The 20,702-nt window shown below is 33.8% G+C and overlaps 1 protein-coding gene across 1 annotated transcript in view; it reads right to left on the bottom strand.

Annotated features, from left to right (window-relative positions):
- Positions 1-441: 441 nt before the first annotated feature.
- LOC132757062 (genetic suppressor element 1-like) overlaps positions 442-20,702 on the bottom strand; it is a gene marked incomplete at its 3' end in the record, with an annotated part of 85,175 nt that continues 64,914 nt past the window's right edge. Inside the window, 10 exon segments of the mRNA XM_060748250.1 lie at positions 442-648; positions 1,955-2,726; positions 2,958-3,136; positions 7,507-7,763; positions 8,076-8,311; positions 10,031-10,040; positions 10,303-10,425; positions 10,988-11,121; positions 11,609-11,781; positions 13,651-13,866. Coding sequence (XP_060604233.1) covers positions 442-648; positions 1,955-2,726; positions 2,958-3,136; positions 7,507-7,763; positions 8,076-8,311; positions 10,031-10,040; positions 10,303-10,425; positions 10,988-11,121; positions 11,609-11,781; positions 13,651-13,866 — 2,307 coding nt within the window.

The raw sequence follows: 20,702 nt of genomic DNA, 5'->3' as shown, positions 1-20,702 counted from the left end.
GGATCAAATGGTGATGCTACATGCCAACTATCTATGCTCTGGGAATTGTAGTTTTGAAGAATTTTAAAGACAGGTTGCAATAAAAGTCTGTGAGAATTAACTTACCATTATGGCGGAGGGGTATGATTTTTATTACTCTGGTAGAGGTCAACTTTACAACGCTACAGGACAAATATTTAAGCTCTGGACACAGATTTAAATATATCCACCTATATAAGTCTATATAAATCTGTGATGAAGGTCAATTTTGACCACTAAGACAAGATTTATAAATTATTTTGAAGAGGTACACAAGGTGATGCTACATGCCAAATTATCTTAGCTCTGGGCAGAAAATTTCATTTTTGAACTTGTGACCTACTTTTGCACTAAACTGGAGACATCTATACAGTTTAATCAAGTTCAAATCAATTGTAATTCTCAAAATGTCGCAAGAGTTACCTTTCTTTGTATCATGTGGAACTGGATGTAGTTTTAAGTTTTGAGACAGGAATTGACATTTTAATTTATAATCTGGTTCCTGGTATAGATCCTCAGATTTGTATTGTGTCTTCAGTGGTGTAGGGGGACCAGACTCAACTGACACCGGACTCACACTCCTCTCTTTCATTCTTCTTCGTCTTTTCCTCCATTTTTCAAAATCAGCTTCTGTGAAATATTGGAGTAAATGCTTCAGTTCATTTCAATTTGTAAACTGCAAAAACTATGTATATATATAGTTTCTATAGCAAAATCAACACAGTGAATATGTTATTATTAGGGATGGCAATTTTGCCTATTTTTGCAATCGAATGTTCGAGTCCCAGTTGCATCAAAAAGTTTGAATGTTTGGATCATGTGAAAAAAATCTCACAAACTATTAAACCAGATGTATTTAGTAGAACCTGTATCCCTGATTTGTACTCCAACTTATAAGACTCTAGACAAATTTTGGATGGGGGATAACTTTTTTCCAATTGGTTAACAGTAGGAAAAACAGTCTGTAAAATGGGTTGCGTTACAGGGATAACCCTTACCAACTGTAAATGACACTTGTTGAATTAATACACCAGCCCAGGTATGGTCACTAACCTTGCCCTCTTATCATTATTTTCCACTTGTCAAAGATTTTCTACTACAATATGTGTGAATAACTGTACCATTGGCGAATGGCTTTATTAATTTGCAAAATTGAATCATCAATAAAATTTGCAAAATTTGTTTTAATTATTTCCTGTTTAAATATAATTCATAAAGCTATGCTCATTTCAATATGCATGCATACATCAACTTGTTTCATCTGTGTTTTACATTTGAGCCGTATTTTAAACAATAACATGCAAACACAAGAACAGATTATCTACATGTATGTTGTTGACAAAATCATGAACAGCAACAGAAAAACATTATTTTTAACCGTATAGGCATGCATTGTTTGAAACCAGTCTGATGACCGTTGCTTAGATATTTCATTTTAAAGGTACATGCCGCCAGATGAATCAACTACTTCAAGAAAATCAAATTTGAGAAAGAACTGATATTTTAAGAAAAGTAAAAAAAGATTCCAGGTAAAAGTAATAATTTCCATGTTATGTGCCATTTATGACCAATTTTGCAGTATTTTTCACAATATGTCTACTGCGCGATTTCAATTACATCCAAAACATTTATTTAGTTATATCATTAGCAAAATTTCAAAGAGCTGAGTGGTTAAAAGGTCTGACTAGTAATCTAAAGATTGCTAGCCCAATGTTTTCAGACCCAGTCAGGGTCAAGCCGTTAATTCTTTAAGCAAGAAAGTTTATACTCGATGCAAAGTATTGTATAAACATTTGTTTTAAATTCATTTAAAGTTAGGTTTAAGTGATAAAAACTTATTATTAAGTAAATATAGAACTTATCGTCACCAAATTTGTCTCAATGAGATACAAAATGCATATTGATACTTATATAGAAATTTATATTAACCACAAACCTTTTTTATTTGAAAAAGTTGTAAGTCCAAGCTCTGAGAACAGTTTAATCTTCTTTGGTGATGTGTCCAGCTTTAATGGTGGACCTGATGAGATCAGGAGTTGTTTCCCTTGATTGTCCTCTTCATTACTGAAGTCACATTCACTATCACTACAAAATGTCTTATCTCGAGATTCCTGTTTCCGTTTTTCATCTAGATCAAGTTTACTGATGCAGTTCTGAGATTCGTGTCCTGATGATTTTGTGAAATCCATCCCGCCAGCCGTTTCACTTTTATGTAGTAAACTAGACTGAATTAAAGACGTGTTATACGATGGGACATTTAATGGCGTCGAGTAAGGAGAGTGCGGAATACTATATTGCGCATCCCTGTTGGCAGAACGCGATAAAATCTGAGCGTCAGATTCCATTTTAGAAATGTGATTCGCGAATGTTTGAAAGGCGCTCACTGAAGAGCCAGCCTTGTGAATTGTCTCCCTTAAGTCTTTCTCGTGTTTCCTATCATGAAGATTTCTATCGTGTAAGTGTTTCTTTTCCTCCGATTCCACTTTACAAATGGCGGAGTTCTCCCTTTCTCGTCTACTATGATTATCGTACCCATTTATCATCTGGTTACTGTCAAAGGGTCGGAACAGACTCGTTTCATTACTTTTACTTGATCGTGACGGATCCCCATGTGCCCTCGGTGAGACTAGAGGTGGAGGCCGAGACTTCCCACCTTCCCTTAGAGGGTTGACCAGGGACATACGCTTTTCATGCTCATCTATGGCATTCTGTAGAGAGAAAAAATTTATAAATGAACACTTTTATTACAATGTTTAATATGTATTGTCACTTAAATTTTAATCAACACTATTCATTAGTTCTTCATTAAATTTATTCTGAGTACAGAAATGCAAGCATCTCTAAACAAACAACTTCATGATAGACTAAATAAACAGAACACAGCTTGCATTTCACAATTCAGTTAAAACATAACCCAATTCTGTGGAAATAATACAAACCCTGTGTAAAGATGGTTGACTATGGCTACTTGGGAAATTATAATCTTCTTTTGAAAGTTTTCTTTCTTCCTTACGACCAAAACTGGCAGTTGATGATGATGATGATGAAACTCTAGGGTATCTGTCAGCAATACCAAGTCCTTTAGGTGTTCCTTGTATAATACTTCCAAACTTGGCAGCTGTTGAAAAATAAAAGACATTTTATTATTAAGAGTTTTGTAATTATTCTTTAATATTTTAAATAACATAAAACTGAAATATTTTGAATTGACAACACGACTCCCAAATCACATACTTCAAAATATCAAATTTTTGCATTGTTAAAGAAAAACTTTTGTTGAATCATCCAAATCTAAAACTTTTTTTAATATTTCTCAATACTTTGATAAATATTACATACAAACTGATATCAGGTATATGATTGACATTCAAGCTTGTAAACGTGTTTAAACAAATTATGTTTCTTATAAAAACTAAAAAAATCACTCTTGATATTTAATAACTGCTACAAAAACAAGAACTGTCGGAGGACAGTAATGCTCGACTATTCGAAAATTTGTCACAAGGGTGTTTCATTGAGTATAATAATGCTTACCTATATGAATACATAAAATTGTACGAAAAGGTACAAACCCTTCAAGTTTCAATACAATCACAGAGAACAAGTCTGTGAAGTTTCAATCCATTCCCTTCAGTAGTAATGGAGATACCAGCTTACACACAAAAACTTAATAACGAATTTATGAATCGAAAAAGGGGAATAATTATGCGAAAAAGTATATCAGAGTTATGGCACTTGTGCCAATCATCTTAAATAATTACAGAGACCAAGTGTGTGAAGTTTCAATCCATTCCCTTCAGTAGTTATGGAGATACCAGCTTACACGCAAAAACTTAACCAAGAATTTCTAAGATAAAAAATTGGCATAATTATGCAAAAAAGCAAATCAGAGTTATGGGACTTGTGCCAATCATCTTAGATAATCACAGAGACCAAGTGTGTGAAGTTTCAATCCATTCCCTTCAGTAGTTATGGAGATACCAGCTTTAACACACAAAAACTTAACCAAGAATTTCTAAGTGGAACAAGGGGCATAATTATGTAAAAAAGCAAATCAGAGTTATGGGACTTGTGCCAATCATCTTAGATAATCACAGAGAACAAGTGTGTGAAGTTTCAATCCATTCCCTTCAGTAGTTATGGAGATACCAGCTTTAACACGCAAAAACTTAACCAAGAATTTCTAAGTCGAACAAGGGGCATAATTATGTAAAAAAGCAAATCAGAGTTATGAGACTTGTGCCAATCATCTTAGATAATCACAGAGAACAAGTGTGTGAAGTTTCAATCCATTCCCTTCAGTAGTTATGGAGATACCAGCTTACATACAAAAACTTAACCAAGAATTTCTAAGTCGGAAAAGGGGCATTTTTATGTAAAAAAGCAAATCAGAGTTATGGGACTTGTGCCAATCATCTTAGATAATCACAGAGAACAAGTGTGTGAAGTTTCAATCCATTCCCTTCAGTAGTTATGGAGATACCAGCTTACAAACAAAAACTTAACCAATAATTTCTAAGTCGAAAAAGGGGCATAATTATGTAAAAAAGCAAATCAGAGTTATGGGACTTGAGCCAATCATCTAAGATAATTAGTGAGAACAAGTGTGTGAAGTTTCAATCCATTCCCTTCAGTAGTTATGGAGATACCAGCTTACATACAAAAACTTAACCAAGAATTTCTAAGTCGAAAAAGGGGCATAATTATGTAAACAAGAGGGCCATGATGGCCCTAGATCGCTCACCTGAATTATCAAACTCATCCAAACAATTACCTAGACAAGCATTCTGACCAAGTCTCATGACAGGTGAGTCAAAAATGTGACCACTACAGTGTTAACAAGGATTATCCATATTTGAGCAGTGCGACCTAGTTTTTTACCCAGGTGACACATATTCAAACTTGACCTAGAAATCATCAAAACAAACTTTCAGACCAATTTCCAGGATACTTGGATCAAAACAGTAGCAACTAGAGTGTTAACAAGATTTTTCTATTTTTAGCTCCGGTGACCTAGTTTCACATGCGATTTCGAACTAATCCAAGCAATTACCTAGACAAGCATCCTGACCAAGTTTGATGATAATCGAGTCGAAAATGTGACCACTAGAATGTTAACAAGGTTTTTCCATATTTGGGCGGTGTGTGACCTAGTTTTTCATCCAAGATGACCCATGTTTGATCTTGACTTAGAAATCATCAAAAAAAAACTTTCAGACCAATTAACAGAATATTTGGATCACAACAGTAGCCACTAGAGTGTTAACAAGATTTTTCTATTTTTAGCTCATGTGACCTAGTTTTTCATCCGAGATGTCCCATGTTCGATTTATTCCAAGCAATGACCTATTCAAGTTTCCTGACCAAGTTTGATGACAATTGAGTCAAAATTGTGACCACTAGAGTGTTAACAAGGTTTTTTTCTATTTTTAGCTCCTGTGACCTAGTTTTTCATCCGAGATGACCCATGTTCGAACTCATCCGAGCTATCACCTAGACAAGCATCTTGATCAAGTTTGATGATGATTGATGCAAAAATGTGACCGCTAAAGTGTTAACAAGGTTTTTTCTATTTATAGCTCCGGTGACCTAGTTTTTCATCCGAGATGACCCATATTCGAACTCATCTGAGCTATTATCTAAACAAGCATCCTGACAAAGTTTGATGATGATTGGGTCAAAAAATGTGACCACTAGAGTGTTCACAAGGTTTTTCTATTTTTAGCTCCTGTGACCTAGTTTTTCATCAGAGATGACCCATGTTCGAACTCATCCAAGCAATTGACTAGACAAGCATTCTGACCAAGTTTGATGATGATTGGTTCAAAAATGTGACCACTAGAGTGTTCACAAGGTTTTTCTATTTATAGCTCCTGTGACCTACTTTTTCATCCGAGATGACCCATGTTCGAACTCATCCGAGCTATCACCTAGACAAACATCCTGACCAAGTTTGATGATGATTGGGTCAAAAATGTGACCTCTAGAGTGTTCACAAGGTTTTTCTATTTTTAGCTCTTGTGACCTAGTTTTTCATCCGAGATGACCCATGTTCGAACTCATCCGAGCTTTCAACTAGATAAGCATCCTGACCAAGTTTGATGATGATTGAGGCAAAAATGCGACCGCTAGAGTGTTCACAAGAAATTGTGGACGGCCGGACGGACGACGGACGACGGACGACGGACGACGGACATTCACCGATCCTAAAAGCTCACCCTGAGCAAGCTCAGGTGAGCTAAAAAGCAAATCAGAGTTATGGGACTTGTGCCAATCATCTTAGATAATCACAGAGAACAAGTGTGTGAAGTTTCAATCCATTCCCTTCAGTAGTTATGGAGATACCAGCTTACATACAAAAACTTAACCAAGAATTTCTAAGTCGAAAAAAGGGGCATAATTATGTAAAAAAGCAAATAAGAGTGATGGGACTTGTGCCAATCATCTTAGATAATCACAGAGAACAAGTGTGTGAAGTTTCAATCCATTCCCTTCAGTAGTTATGGAGACACCAGCTTACATACAAAAACTTAACCAAGAATTTTTAAGTTGAAAAAGGGGCATAATTATGTAAAAAAGCAAATCAGAGTTATGGGACTTGTGCCAATCATCTTAGATAATCACAGAGAACAAGTGTGTGAAGTTTCAATCCATTCCCTTCAGTAGTTATGGAGATACCAGCTTACATACAAAAACTTAACCACAGGGACGCCGACGCCGACAAATGGGTGACTGCATTAGCTCGATTATTCTACGAATAGTCAAGCTGAAAACCAACACTTTCATTTCAATATCAGTTCTAAACAATGTTTCAGTCTAATTTTGGCAGTCATTTACCAACACTTAACTACAGTACCTTTTGGCATAAATGTCATTTAAAATCAATAAAGTTAGTGGCGGTTAAGAAATGGATCAAAATAAACTGACAGAAACTAGTTGTCATGAAAACAATGTCTCTGAATACATAACCTTCTTTTTACTGAACTTTCTAAGCGTGAATAATTTAAAGAATGTGTAAAAGGAATATCAGAAACAGTGATGAATGCTCCTCAATGTTGCTTTGACAAAGTTACAAACATTGTCATAGTACAAAAAGGCTATTATTAGCCTCAGTGACCCTGACCCAACAGTCATGAATCTCCATCCGAAGTTAAAGGTCTATGAAATGTACTAACACAATAAATACTCAAGACATCAGTCAATAAATGAAGGTCATACAAGGCCACAAAGACTTTGGAATGGGATATATTGTATGCACATAATCACATGTTTGAATATAACTATTAGTTAATTAACAGAAGACCCCACTTCTCTTAAGATTATAATTGAAGTATGTTGCGATTTGAATGACATATCAGAAACTACACAATCAAAGAATTTAGGAAGCATAAAAAATCAAGCAAAAATATTTGAATGACATATCAGAACCTATACAAACACACAATTAAGAGAAGAATAAAACAAAAGAAAAGAAAAAGAAATACGTACAGAGCGAACTCTCTAAAGATTCCTTGCTCATGTCTTCTCGTGACGGCAGACGGTCCCTGTCTCTAGATGGTAATCTGTCCCTATCCTGACAAGTTAACCTGTCACGATCACGTTGTTTCTCTGCCTCTCTCTCCAGCGCCCTCTGTCGTTCACGTTGTAGAGCCATTTCCCTGTCCTTTTCACGATCTCTTTCACGTTCCCTTTCCTTATCTCTTTCACGTTCTAACTCTCTTTGTTTTTCTTCCTCCATTCTTTGTCTGGAAACAAAGTTTTACAGTAATGTTAATATTACTAATACTGATTTTTTTAAGTCATATCCACACTATTAAGGTCACATGGCAACTTTCCAGCTTTACTGGTGGTGTATTATTTCAGGCAGAATTGGTACAAGAAATATTACAATATATCACATTACTTCTAAGATATTTATATCAAAACAAAACAAAATTACACACAAGATTACAAAACTCATAACAAAATATTTTCATAAGGAATATTTGAATACACTTTTCTCTCATTTTGTCTTGATTTAGGATATTTAAATATGTATTGACGTTCTGAAATATTACCTTTCTGAAAGTATTGAAGGTGATCTATGGTCAGACATCCTGCTTTGTTGGGAAAATGGCGGAAACTGGGGTGGGAACAGATCTGGGGGGTACCGCCCTCCAGCTGCCAGTAGTGGGTGGAGACTAGGGTGTGGCATCATTCCCTGAGGGTAGGGCATGTATGGAGATTGCATCATCCTGTAGCGCTCTAGTAACAAAGGATCATCAAACCTGTGAATGGAAAACATATATTTATACTATATTTATTTGTTTTTATAGGAACAAAAATCTTGTCACTCTACACCGATTGTCGGAAAAAGGCAGACAAACTGAAAGTAAACCAAGTTGTCTAAGTTGTGATAAGAATCCATCATTAATAATTGACAAGTTTTGTGTCTGTTATATATGCTAGATAATTTGTTCCCTCTGTTGTGTAATAATGTACATGCATGTCTGTTAACAAAGGCAGAGTTCTATCATACTGTATCAGTTTTTATCGGTCACAAGTTTTCTATACAAACATAATGAAAAGCTTCAATTCAGTATATTAAACAATTGCCATGCTATTCTGTAATCTCAAGGAATATTCATTACTTTCAAAAGAATTGCCACTCACAAGGAAAAAAAAAATCTGGTTTAAAATACATGTAGCAAAACCATGTATACCAAGTAAAATGCTAGTAAATAGCTTTAATCATTTATTTTATTTCTTAATTTTCACTTAAAACATGAAACAGTAATTTTGTTTCAAGTCTTTTTTGTGCAAATGAAAAGCATTAGCTGTAAAATATGATAATCTTACATTAATATGCATATATTTTAGATAAAAAGAAAAAAGAGACTCCCTGAATATCCAAATGAATATTGTTTAACCATTTCATACAGATAAAAAAACTAACCATTTTATACAATTAAAAGGTCAAAGGCGTCATAGAATTGAAATGATTCCAATTACATTCAGAATTTACATTGACATTACATAAAGCCTGACTCTTGTTTCACTTATTAAAGAAAAACTTTTCGCAAAAATGCAAATTCTGATACAAATATGTAGCTCTGTAATGCTATTTGCCATGTTAGAAAACAGAACTTGATGGCTTCGTGACAGAAAAAGCTGTCACCAAAACATCACAAGCATTTTATTACACTTTCTATTACATCAACATCCATCCAGGTACAATGCTTTTTCTAAAACAAATGTTACCGGCACATTTTCAAATCTCATTTTTTTTTTGTTTTAATTACTTCTTTTCTAATGTTTTTGTCAATACAATAAAATCTGTTCATTTGCATAGAAAAATCGACAAAAATATGTTTAATTCATGTTGGAGGTGATTTTTGAAATGGAAAAACAGTTTTTAATATCACATCTGTTGCATAATGCCAGCATAACATGTAAATCTAAAAACAGAAAATCTCCTCAATTAACTGCCTACATTTCCATGCTTTCATTTTTTTTATTCTCATAAACTTTTACATAACAACAATACTTTTTAGAGCCAGCTTGGCTAACTAATATTTCAAATAAAAGCAATACTATTCTTTACAAAGATCAGAAATGCAGATTGGAAGAAAAACTGGTCTTTGATAACAGGTATTCACTAAAAACAAAACAACATAATTTTGTAATGATATTGTTAGTAAAACATTAAATTTCAGCTCAACTGTGATGAAAGGTTGACAGTAATATGAAACATTCTTAAGTCCATTTCCTGTGAAACATTCTAGAGTCAATTTCCTGGAAAACATTCTTGAGTTCATTTCAAGGGCCCTTTCATTGTGGTTATGCAAAGGTTGCGTTGGTAGAATCTATGGCAACTAGCAGGTCTTCATCCAGACCATTCTTTTACATTCTAAAGTTATGTTTAAATTATATGTGCATTCTGTAATTCTAAATTTATTTTATTGTTCTCTTCTCTAAAATATATAAATAAATGTATAATTCTACAGTTAATGCTGTTTAATCAAACCCATACCTTGTTGGAACTGAAAGTGCACATATGTAAAGTCTGAACAAATTCTATGCTTTTGGCCGACTTTTATTTTTCTTAACGATATCCCAAAAAAATTTATAAAGGGCAGTTTCCAAAAAGAAAAGGTGACAATACATTTTTAGAAAATTTGAGTGTTAAGGGCTAAAAAAAATGTTTTCCCTACCTGAATGCGTGTGGAAAAAACATGGGGGGGTAAAAAACCCGCAGGGTTAAAAATAGGGGAGCTGCGCAGCCCCTGCAGCATGGGGCCATGCCAAAGATGATGACTAGGCGGGGGCAAGTCATCTCCTGGTCGGTATGGCTGAAACCCACGAGCTGGGACCTCTTCTCTCCCAGACATGGGCGACACAGCCCCAGGGGTTGAATGTGGGGTCATTCTGAAAGAAATAAACTAAACCCATCAAGAATTTTACTCACAAAATACAATAATTTTAAATGTAAAGAAAGTAAATTAAATATCACCAATATTGCTTATCTACTCAAGTATACATGAATAGTATTCTGTACTAATTCAGCTGGAAATGAAGATGTGAATAAAATAACAAGAGCAGTCAGAGGACAGAGTGCTCTACTATTCTCAGTAATTTATAGTAATACAAAAGCCTGTAAAATGTAGAATCCCTTAAGTTCAAATAGGGCCATTATTCTTTTGATATCCATATTTGAGGAATGTGCCATGGACAGTGACCTGGTATTATGCTCACAAATAAGTGTTTGAAGTTTCAATTCCCTTCAGTTGTTCTGGAGATATCAACTTGCATGCTAAAACTTAACTTTGTTCCATTAAAAATCAATGAATTTTAATATGCTGACTTAAGTAGCCAACAGTACAAAGACTGGTCAGTCTATGGAAACTTACAGGCTAGCCTGTCCCTTAATTTGTACCATAGGCTTGTTATTATCAGCTTATGTTTTATAAATTTAAAGACAAAAGTTTACCTCCTGGCTGACTGGGAGAGATTGTCTCTACTTGAGGCCCTGTCATCATCCCTCGAGGCCGAGGAGTGAGGCCGGTCCATCTTGCCCGATACAGACTCAAACATTGAAGAGTTGCTGTGTAATCTCTCCAAGGTCTGAAAACAAAATTAAATCACACAAAATTAAAAGCAAACAAAATTAAGATCAAGCTAAATTAAGATCATACTATAAACTTTATATTACTTTACCTATAAGACTGATGTTCGGAACACTACTAATTCTTACAAAATTTCATTTGGCAATCCTATCTGCAATTATCATAGTATTGCAAGCAACACATAAGTCCTCTACCAGTTAGAACCCCGGCAACATTCTGAAGGGCCAATGGCCATTCAATTATGCCATTGAATGAAAATGAATGACATGTATGAACTTTAATCTTTTTCTTACTTTGTCTGTATCATAGTAAAGTGTTAAGTTTCCCTGCCTTGTAGGGGACCAAAATATTTTGCGATCAATTACACAATCAATAGTTAACATAATCATATCTAAGCTATTTTCCCGGAAAAGATATCAAATAATATTATACTGAAATTCAAAATCATGTATGTGTAATCTTGTATCACAATATTTTAAACTTACAGGTCTGTTATCACTGGACAGTAGACTGGGATGTGATTGAGTTGGTGCTATGGTTACGACAGGAGGTGAGGTCAAGGTCGTAGATGTGTTATACATCAGAGGTGGTGGTCCACTCTTTGCTGTAGTATCCCTCGGGCTGGTAGATGAAGTTGTCTTTACAGGTCCACCTTCATCTGTAAATATGAACAATGACTGTGTCATTAATACTGTAAACCTTTAAATACAGGTTTTTACAAAAAATATTACCAGCATTTAATTGGCTGTTGTAAAATCTTACTATTTGAAATGGACCAATTACATTTGTTTCCACCTTTCTAATGTAATTTTGAATAGTCTGTGCCATTAATTGATAGATCCCTACTCTGACCTTTTAACTGAATAGCAATAGATTTTATAACCTCAAACATGTGCTTTTTAGTTATGAAATATGTTGTGACATTCTTACTGTATTCACTAATCTGATCATTAGAATTAGACAAGTCAGGGATCTATGCATTTGTTCAGGCCTTTTATACATGTTACTAAAATATCAAACTTAGAATGTAACCAATTTCTTTTCCCAAGATCATATTTTTTCCCGCTCATTCTAATAGTTTAATTTTCATTTCAAACTGGCAAGTAAGATAATCCCATTTGATTGACTGACTGCAATATCTACTATAACTATCTATCACAACTGTAGCATCATTTAACATAACATCACGTCAGACTGCAGTGATAAAGATCTGTTATTTTAACCGTGCCAAAATTTAGAGGGAAAATTAACTCCTCAGTGTCTCGTTCTGCTGAAACATTTGTGTTATCTCTCTTTCATTCATAAAATTTTATTTGTTTCATTATCGCCTCTGTAAACTATTGGACACTACAGTTCTCTCTGTGCCACGTTTCCTAATATAGAAAAAAATACCCCCTGTGTCCTAATATTTGTCGGTATATATCAATGTCTGTATACATGGAAAAAAACTAGAAATATGTCGAAAGGACATGTTTGCCCCCTACATGCAACTGTTTTGCCAGTTTAGTGATGGACAGCCTACAAAAAACTGGACAGATGGACCTGGACAAATCTATATGCCCATCCCCTAGGTAGAGGGAGCATAAAAACTCTCATGTATTTAAATACAACCATTTAGAGTACTATACTGGGTTTTGAATATTTATATTTTTAGTTATAATGTTTTTTGACATGTTATATGGCCCTTTATAAACAGTTGTTTGGAAATATAACCCGAGCCACATATAAATTTATATTTCTGTATTCTATTACATAATGTATCATTCAAAACCTTACAGTATATCTAAATCTGAGCCTACTTTAACTTAACATTGTCAAATGGAGGGGGCACTAAACAAATCTTCCAGCTTGACAGTCAAGTCTTTGTCCATCTGTCCAGCTTTTATACTGTCTCATTGTCCTTCAGTAAACTGACAAAACAGTTGAATGTGTGGGACATTCATGTCCTATGGACACATTTCTAGTTTTTTTCTATGATTTATGTATACAGACTTTGATATATGCAATCATACAAGTATTACACAGGAATTTCAGAAAGTTCAAGAAGGACTATAATCCAGAATAAATGCAAGTTAAGAGTTATGGGTCTTACTACAATTATAATGCCAAAAGCATGTAGGCAGTTTTAAGTGAATACTTTCGGTGGTTATTGAGATAAGAGAGTGCAAGTCCAACTTTACAACAGATTTAATGCTTTTGTATAGTGAAAAATAAATTATAACACTCAATACTTAGATCTCTCATCAGGAAAACCTTTGCTGGGTAAAAATTAGATCAATATTATAATTTTTTGGAAAAACTTTACATTTTACCTACAAATTTCCATAAAATATAATATTCTAATGGGAAAATATTAACTCATGATATTTGAATTGTAACAATTGAATATATACAGACATCATTTAGGATTTCATCGAAATATTAAGCTAATGTTGAGTGCAAGATTTTCTAAAGAAAGGGAAAAAATTCAAACATTGTTACTAAGGCTTAATTCATGGGAGAACACAGTCATTGTTTATGTACAAACCTGGAGGATCCTTTGCCTGATTGGCCAATTTTCTAAGAGCCGCAGCAAAACTTGATGTTCTTGACGCATTTAATGATGCACTTCCTCCAAGGGACGTAACTCCGTTGGTAGGCGAGGTGACGTGATGTAGTGGGGACACAGTGGCTGTGTTTCTCTGGTGCTTTGACCCGGCTGGGCTCATCATATTCAATGGGGGTGGTTTTGAACCTAATGGACCTGAAAATAGAAAAAGATGATTTGTTTTAAAGCAAAGGACACTCTTATTTTTTTGTAAGATGTTTGTTTGTCTGGTTTTTATGCTGATTCCAACACATTTTAAGTAATATCTTAGGCAATCCGCCTCAACTGGTTTTCTGCATAACTAACCAGATAGTACAAACTTCTCAACATGTCCCCACTTATCCAACATGATTTCAGAATCAGTTGTGAGAGACAAATGACAATTAAACTCATTGTCCGAGATCAATTACCACAGAGTAATTTCACCTTACTCCAGGATCGAAGGGATGTTTATAGAGCCATGACATGAAGCTCTCTCTGATAATAGGTGAAATATGATTCAAAGTTAACATAAAAAATTCAACTTCAAATGTTATAAACACCAACACAGAAGATAAAGAACAGTTGTTGTTTCTTTTTGACACAAAAAAGTCTATTTATGAATTCCTTGGAATTAGATAAGGAAACAGCAAATACGATGGCTTTATGGACAAGCATATATAATTGTATTCATTACTTACAATCAATTGAACAAGAGCTGTCGGTAGGACAACATGCTCAACTATTCTCTGTACCCAATAGTAAAACAAGACACTGGATAATGTGGAATTTTCCAAGTTCAAAAAGGGCCATCATTCTGTCAAAATCCATGTTAGAGTTAAGGGCCTTGGATATAGACCTCCTACTAGGTTTTAAAATAAGTGTTTTGAGAGTTTCAACCCATTGCCTTCAGTGGTTTTGGAGATATCAACAACTTGCAAGCAAAAACTTAACCAAAGTATGATGCCACTTGGCCTGGGTGAGTTCAATAGCTCTCCCTTTTCTTTAAATAGTCAAGCTTAAAAAGTAAACATTAAACCATGTTCACGATATAAATATCTTCAAGCTTTTATCAAAACAGCTTTATTTGATCTGCAAGACATATTCCCTGGAGATGTTCGTTTTCATTTTTTTTTATAGTGTACATGTTTTGTTGTTGTTTTTCCCCCCTGCGGATTTATCACTGCCATTATATACCAGATATTTGATACGAGCCACAAATCTGATTTATCATTTTTTTCTCGTTGCTTAACAATACAGGAATCTGAGAATTACATCTCTGTCAATTCTGATCCTGAATTTTCCCAGGAATCCAGTCATGAGACAGTCTCTCGGAGGAAATATAAAGTTCAATAGAGCAAACAATAGCGGGTCTAGATGGCAAAAAGCTCAGTTTGTAGACATTATGAACTAATCATCGTGATGTGCCATGAAATACTATCTATTATTCATAAGATATCAAAGAATTCAAGCAATCATTTTACCTTTATGACATCACTTTTGGCTTCTTGAGCCATAAAAAAAAAATTGTTAGTGATATTATTGGAATGGGATTTTTTATGTTGCCAACAATTATCTTTATATACCATTTGATGTAAGGTATCAGCAAAGAAAATCCAACTTACTTTTTTTCGTAATGATTAGTACAAAAACATGTATTAATTAGTTATACACAATTATTATTGGATAAGTATGTAGGCAAAATTGTAAAAAATGCTCCTCAATGACATAAAAGTGTATAAGTGATAATGAGTCTAGCCTGGCTTGGCACCAATGGTATTCACCAGAACAGTCTGGCTTGGCTCGGTTATGCCAATCATTCTTGCTGAAAGCCCTGCAAGGGTAGTTAGAGCCATCTTAACCTTTTACCAATGAATTTGTAAAATGGATATTTTGCCTGCTTTGAATATAGAACAGTCCATTTTGAATTCTAAGACATGCTGAAATTGAGCTACTAACAGTATAGTCTGGTCAAAATGTACAGATCATGAGGTGTGCAGGCTGAACTGGCTTGATCTAGTCTCATGACAAAATAGAATCACTTTCAGTAACAAAACAGATTCACTTTCAGTAACATTAGCTTAAAGGTTAAAAAAGCTTTGCAAATATAATCAAGATGTTCTTGTAAGGCTTGACAAAAACGCTACAGTTTCTAATTATACACGAACCATCTGAACTGACCTAGACTCTACATACATGTTTTCTCTATCAATTCTCTCACATCAATCAAGTTTTAAGATGAAAATGGTGTTATTAAAAAATGTCTAATGTTTTATAGACGCGACATCTGTATGTTTATCATATTGTTACAGATATAAAACTGTAACAAGATGTTGTATTAATGTATTATAAAGTACCATTCATTGATTTTTTTTTCATTGTTTGAAGATATATATATACAATTTTACACCAGCTGTTAGATTAATATTGTATCAACAGGTTGTACATGTTACAATCAATAGAAAATAAAACTAGAGCAAAAATAAAATGTGTTTTATAATCATAGATATTAAAATAGAAGTCCATTTCTTGTAATTCACACTAACTTAAAGCAACATGCCTTCAGATTCATTATTGTGACGTGAACAAAAAAAGTAATTAAGGCATTACAAATGACAATTACTATCCATATAAATTACCCAAAAGAGGTCAAAATAGGCAAAAATATGGAAATAAATGCTGCAAAAAGAGTCATGAATCGCACATGACATGTAAAATATTTTTTCTTGAATCTTGAAAATTTTTACTTTTCTTAAAATCTTAGTACACTTTTCTCAAGTTGAATGTTCTTTAAATATTTTAGATCATCTGGGAGGCATGCAGCTTTAAATACACCTTTAACTATATGGAATATACATTGTATTCATTATTCCATAGAGCTTACACATAACCCTTAAGGTATATCCCAACCCAACCTCCGTATAATACTGTACCAAACGTATAATACAGTACCAAACGACACCGAATAAGCATTTAGATATTTTTACGCATCATACTAACAAACTATAAAATTCATAGCCCTTAAAATAAATTGACTTTACATAACACACACACATGGAATTTAGAATCTACTGAATACATAATACAGTAAAGTCAGTTTAATAAATAGATACTTTTAACAGTTTAAAACCATAAAAAGACTGAGAATTGTCTCTTGAGAAGAAAAAAAAATTGTAAAAAGTTCGCACTTATACAATAAAATTTTGTTGGAATTATCTTTTAGCTTCATAAAACTATGTTACTAACACTATTTGTGACAGAAAATATCATCTAAGACTGCCAGTCATTTAATTACATGACATTTTAGAGACACTCGTTCCGTTCGACAAAATCCATTTCGTACATAATTGTTTCAGATATTCAAATCTCTTTCCCGAGTCCCCTCGAGTACATCATTCGAGACAAAAGGAAAAATATACAGTAACAGATATATTGCGTATTAAAAAACCTGATGAGCTTTCATACTCTCCCTAAGGACCGAGCAAAATCAATATTTATCAAGAACATCGTGCCTGCAATGCGTTTACTTCTAATGTTAGAACAATTTTCTATTGTCTCAACAGTGTTAGCTATACTCATAACCCAGTAATTGATTTCTTTCACTGTTCTAATTTCAATTTATTTGCTGTCAAAATGAGATTTGTTAATTTGTTTCCCATTTCAAGAATCGATAAAGATGAAATAAATCATGTGTCACATGACACGAGCTGTCACATGAAAACACCTAAACCTCCATTACCGGGTGCTCATCTGTGATTCAGCTATATAGTTTTCTTCTCAGCAATGTCAATTAAGTCAGATGACATCAGAATGTGGTGGTATGTTTAAAGTGGAAATTACTCTTTCAATATGCAAGCAGGAAGCCTCTACGCATACGGGAAGTGATATTAAAATCTAAAAGGCGCTAGAGAAGATGGCGTTATGACAGTCTCTTTTACTGTAATTATGAAATCATTTTATACCATTTCCGATGAATCACAGCTAGCATTTAAAAACCTGTAAAAGAAAAATTGATTTTCGTCAATTTATTATCTCCATTTTTGAAGAGTTGAAAGCAACCCAAAGAATATCAATCTCCATAAAGCAGTATTTTGAGAAACAAACAGTTTATTGCTTAAACATCCCCCGAACAGCTGGAAATCATGCATTTCTAAACAGACTTCACCTTTACTAACTCTTGAACACTTTTTGCACTTTTCTGCACAGCTGTATTCTCAAACTTGAATACCTGGAGATTTCAAACTTCTTAATTTTCACTTTCAGCAATATCAAAAACCCTGTACATCATAAAACTTTGCGCAATTTATAGACACCCACTGTACAGAATGCATGCATGTTAGGTTAAATGATTCTGGAAATTGTTGGGTTTTTTAAAAAATTTCATGCAAATATTAAGCTTATTATATAACGGGTATAAAATGCATCATTTGAAACATATGAACAATCCGAAATGTATTTCCTCAGCCATGCAACTTGACGAGGGAGAAATGTTCTTGTTGGAAAAGATTGTGAAATTATTCAAATTTCAAATATCTTTTGACATGGTCAAAGAGCTCCCTTTCTCAATCAAAATGAAAGTTATGATCAATTGAAAAACAAGGAATGCTCAAATGTAATACAGTCGGCATCGTACTTGCGGCCACCTTTATTAAGCGACTTTTTTATTAAGCGGCCACATAAAATCCCTCCCGATGATTTTTACTATTTAATTTAATTCCATTAAACGACTATTTTATATCGCGGCCAGCGGCCACTGAATGTCGGCCCAAATGTACAAAATTAAGTGTTAAAGTATCTATTAAACGGCCGTGACAAACAATCGTCCCTGCGGGCATTCTCACCTGTGTAATTTAAATTAGCGAGTAGGTTAGATGTGTACAAGCAAACAAACAAATAATTTTCATGGTCATTGGTCACAAATAACTGTCATTTAAAAACGAAATGAATAACAATTGCAACCGTTTCAAAATCGGATTTTCCGATCGTAATATTTATTGTGACATATTTTGTCAGAGCAATAACATATCACAACACCGCGTTTGCATAGTTTTGTCATGTGCTGAGAGTGACCTCCCTTATCGAAAATTATGTCGGATCGAGCGAAAAAAAGACAGACAACTAATAAGACCGGATAAATTGTATGAGGAAATCGTGCATGGAATTGAGTCTGAGTAAATAGCAAATGTCATCGATTGTAGTCGAAATAAAATCGTGAAACCTAGTAGACTAAACATTACAGAGCCGACGGACCCCAGAGCCGAGCCTTTCATTGCTGATGGTGTAGGTGCTCATCTGATGCTTTACAAAATACATGTAGTATCCCATTAAATATGACCCTTCGACAAAAAAAGGCAAAAAAATCCTAGATCTCTAAAAATCTTATTGAATTTGAAATCGGGGTAGTGTGAAAACTAATTGTTGAAAAAATCAAGAAGTTTATTAAAACTCATTGCATAAATAATTATCTGGAGCTCTGGCTGATGATTCTAAAGTATGTTCAGCAGGAGATGTGTATGAACATATTAAAAATATAAGACAATATGCTTTGTATCATGGTCAGAATGACCTGTTTACAGTATTATGAGCGTAAAACACATTTGTACACAAATTTCTACTAAAAATCAAAAACAAACAATATTGATGACTTTTTTTAAAAAAAGGCATAAATGTAATTATAAAACGGTAATACATACATCAAATTGTATATTTTTTGTTTTTATAAAAAAGATGTTATTATATCTATGACTTGTAATAAAAAGTCTCGAATTTTCCAGAATTCTATTGAGAGACCACTTTATTAAGAGACCACTTTTTGGCAGTCCCTTGAGTGGTCTCTTAATACAATGTCGACTGTACAAGGAATGCTCAAATGTAATACAAGGAATGCTCAAATGAAATACAAGGAATGCTCAAATGAAATACAAGGAATGCTCAAATGAATACAAGGAATGCTAAAATGAAATACAAGGAATGCTCAAATGTAATACAAGAAATGCTCAAATGTAATACAAGGAATGCTCAAATGTAATACAAGGAATGCTCAAATGAATGCTCAAAAGAAATACAAGGAATGCTCCCTAGCTCAATTAAAATAAAAATTATGCTCACAAAAGAAATGCCGAATTGAAATAAAAGAAATAATTCTTTAAAATAAAATTTATGCTCACTTGAAATAAAAGTCATGCTTAGTCACTAATATATATCAGCAATATCAAGATAATGTACTGACTTGTAAGTGATTGCTATGCATGAACAGTATGTATGATCATTCCTACAAGGCATGGTGTGACAGCTTATAATGCCAGAAATTCTAGAACTGCTGCATTAATCAATTTAGATGTCACATTTACTACAATTTATCCTAGTATCACCTAATAACTATTGTACCTTGAGGCATTGGTGACATTTAGGCTACATTTATATATCAGGTTTTCTCTAAACAGTTCAGAAATATACTGTCAATGTTAATATACAATCTATTGCCTTCATTCTCATAAAACTGCCATCAAATGTTGCTGTATTGTCACTGTAATCAGACATCACAAAACAAAGCACAAGGTTTGTGTAAAGTCTGACAAATCATTCCTTATTTCAGTCTTCCCCCTCCACCCTCCTATAGGAAGCTTTTCAAAAGTGGATTACACTCTTTATATTATGTTTGTTACATTATTAACTCTGACAGGCAGTTCTTTCATCTATAGTACTTCCATATTTTTGCATGCTCTGTTCCTGGATTGATAAATTGCAACTGTAAACAATATACTTGAATAAAATACTTGGGTATACTTGCATGCCATTATTTTATACTACAGATACACTGAACAAGTAGCAACTTATCTGTTGTTGTTTTTTTTCTGCAATTTTTATCAAAGTAGGAAAGTTCAAGTTGTCTCATAATGTCTACCGGTACAATTTTGATTCCTAAACTATCTCCTTCTCCTTTTTTTTTCTTTTCTTTTTTTGGGGGGAAAACTGATAAAACTTATGTTGCACCTGATAATTATTCTGTTTAT

The sequence above is a fragment of the Ruditapes philippinarum genome, unplaced genomic scaffold (genome assembly GCF_026571515.1).
Source record: "Ruditapes philippinarum isolate M1 unplaced genomic scaffold, ASM2657151v2 ctg109_1_1_1_1, whole genome shotgun sequence".
Lineage (NCBI taxonomy): Eukaryota > Metazoa > Mollusca > Bivalvia > Venerida > Veneridae > Ruditapes > Ruditapes philippinarum.
Note: the sequence above shows the minus strand (reverse complement) of the source record. Positions and strands in the feature narration are given on the sequence as shown.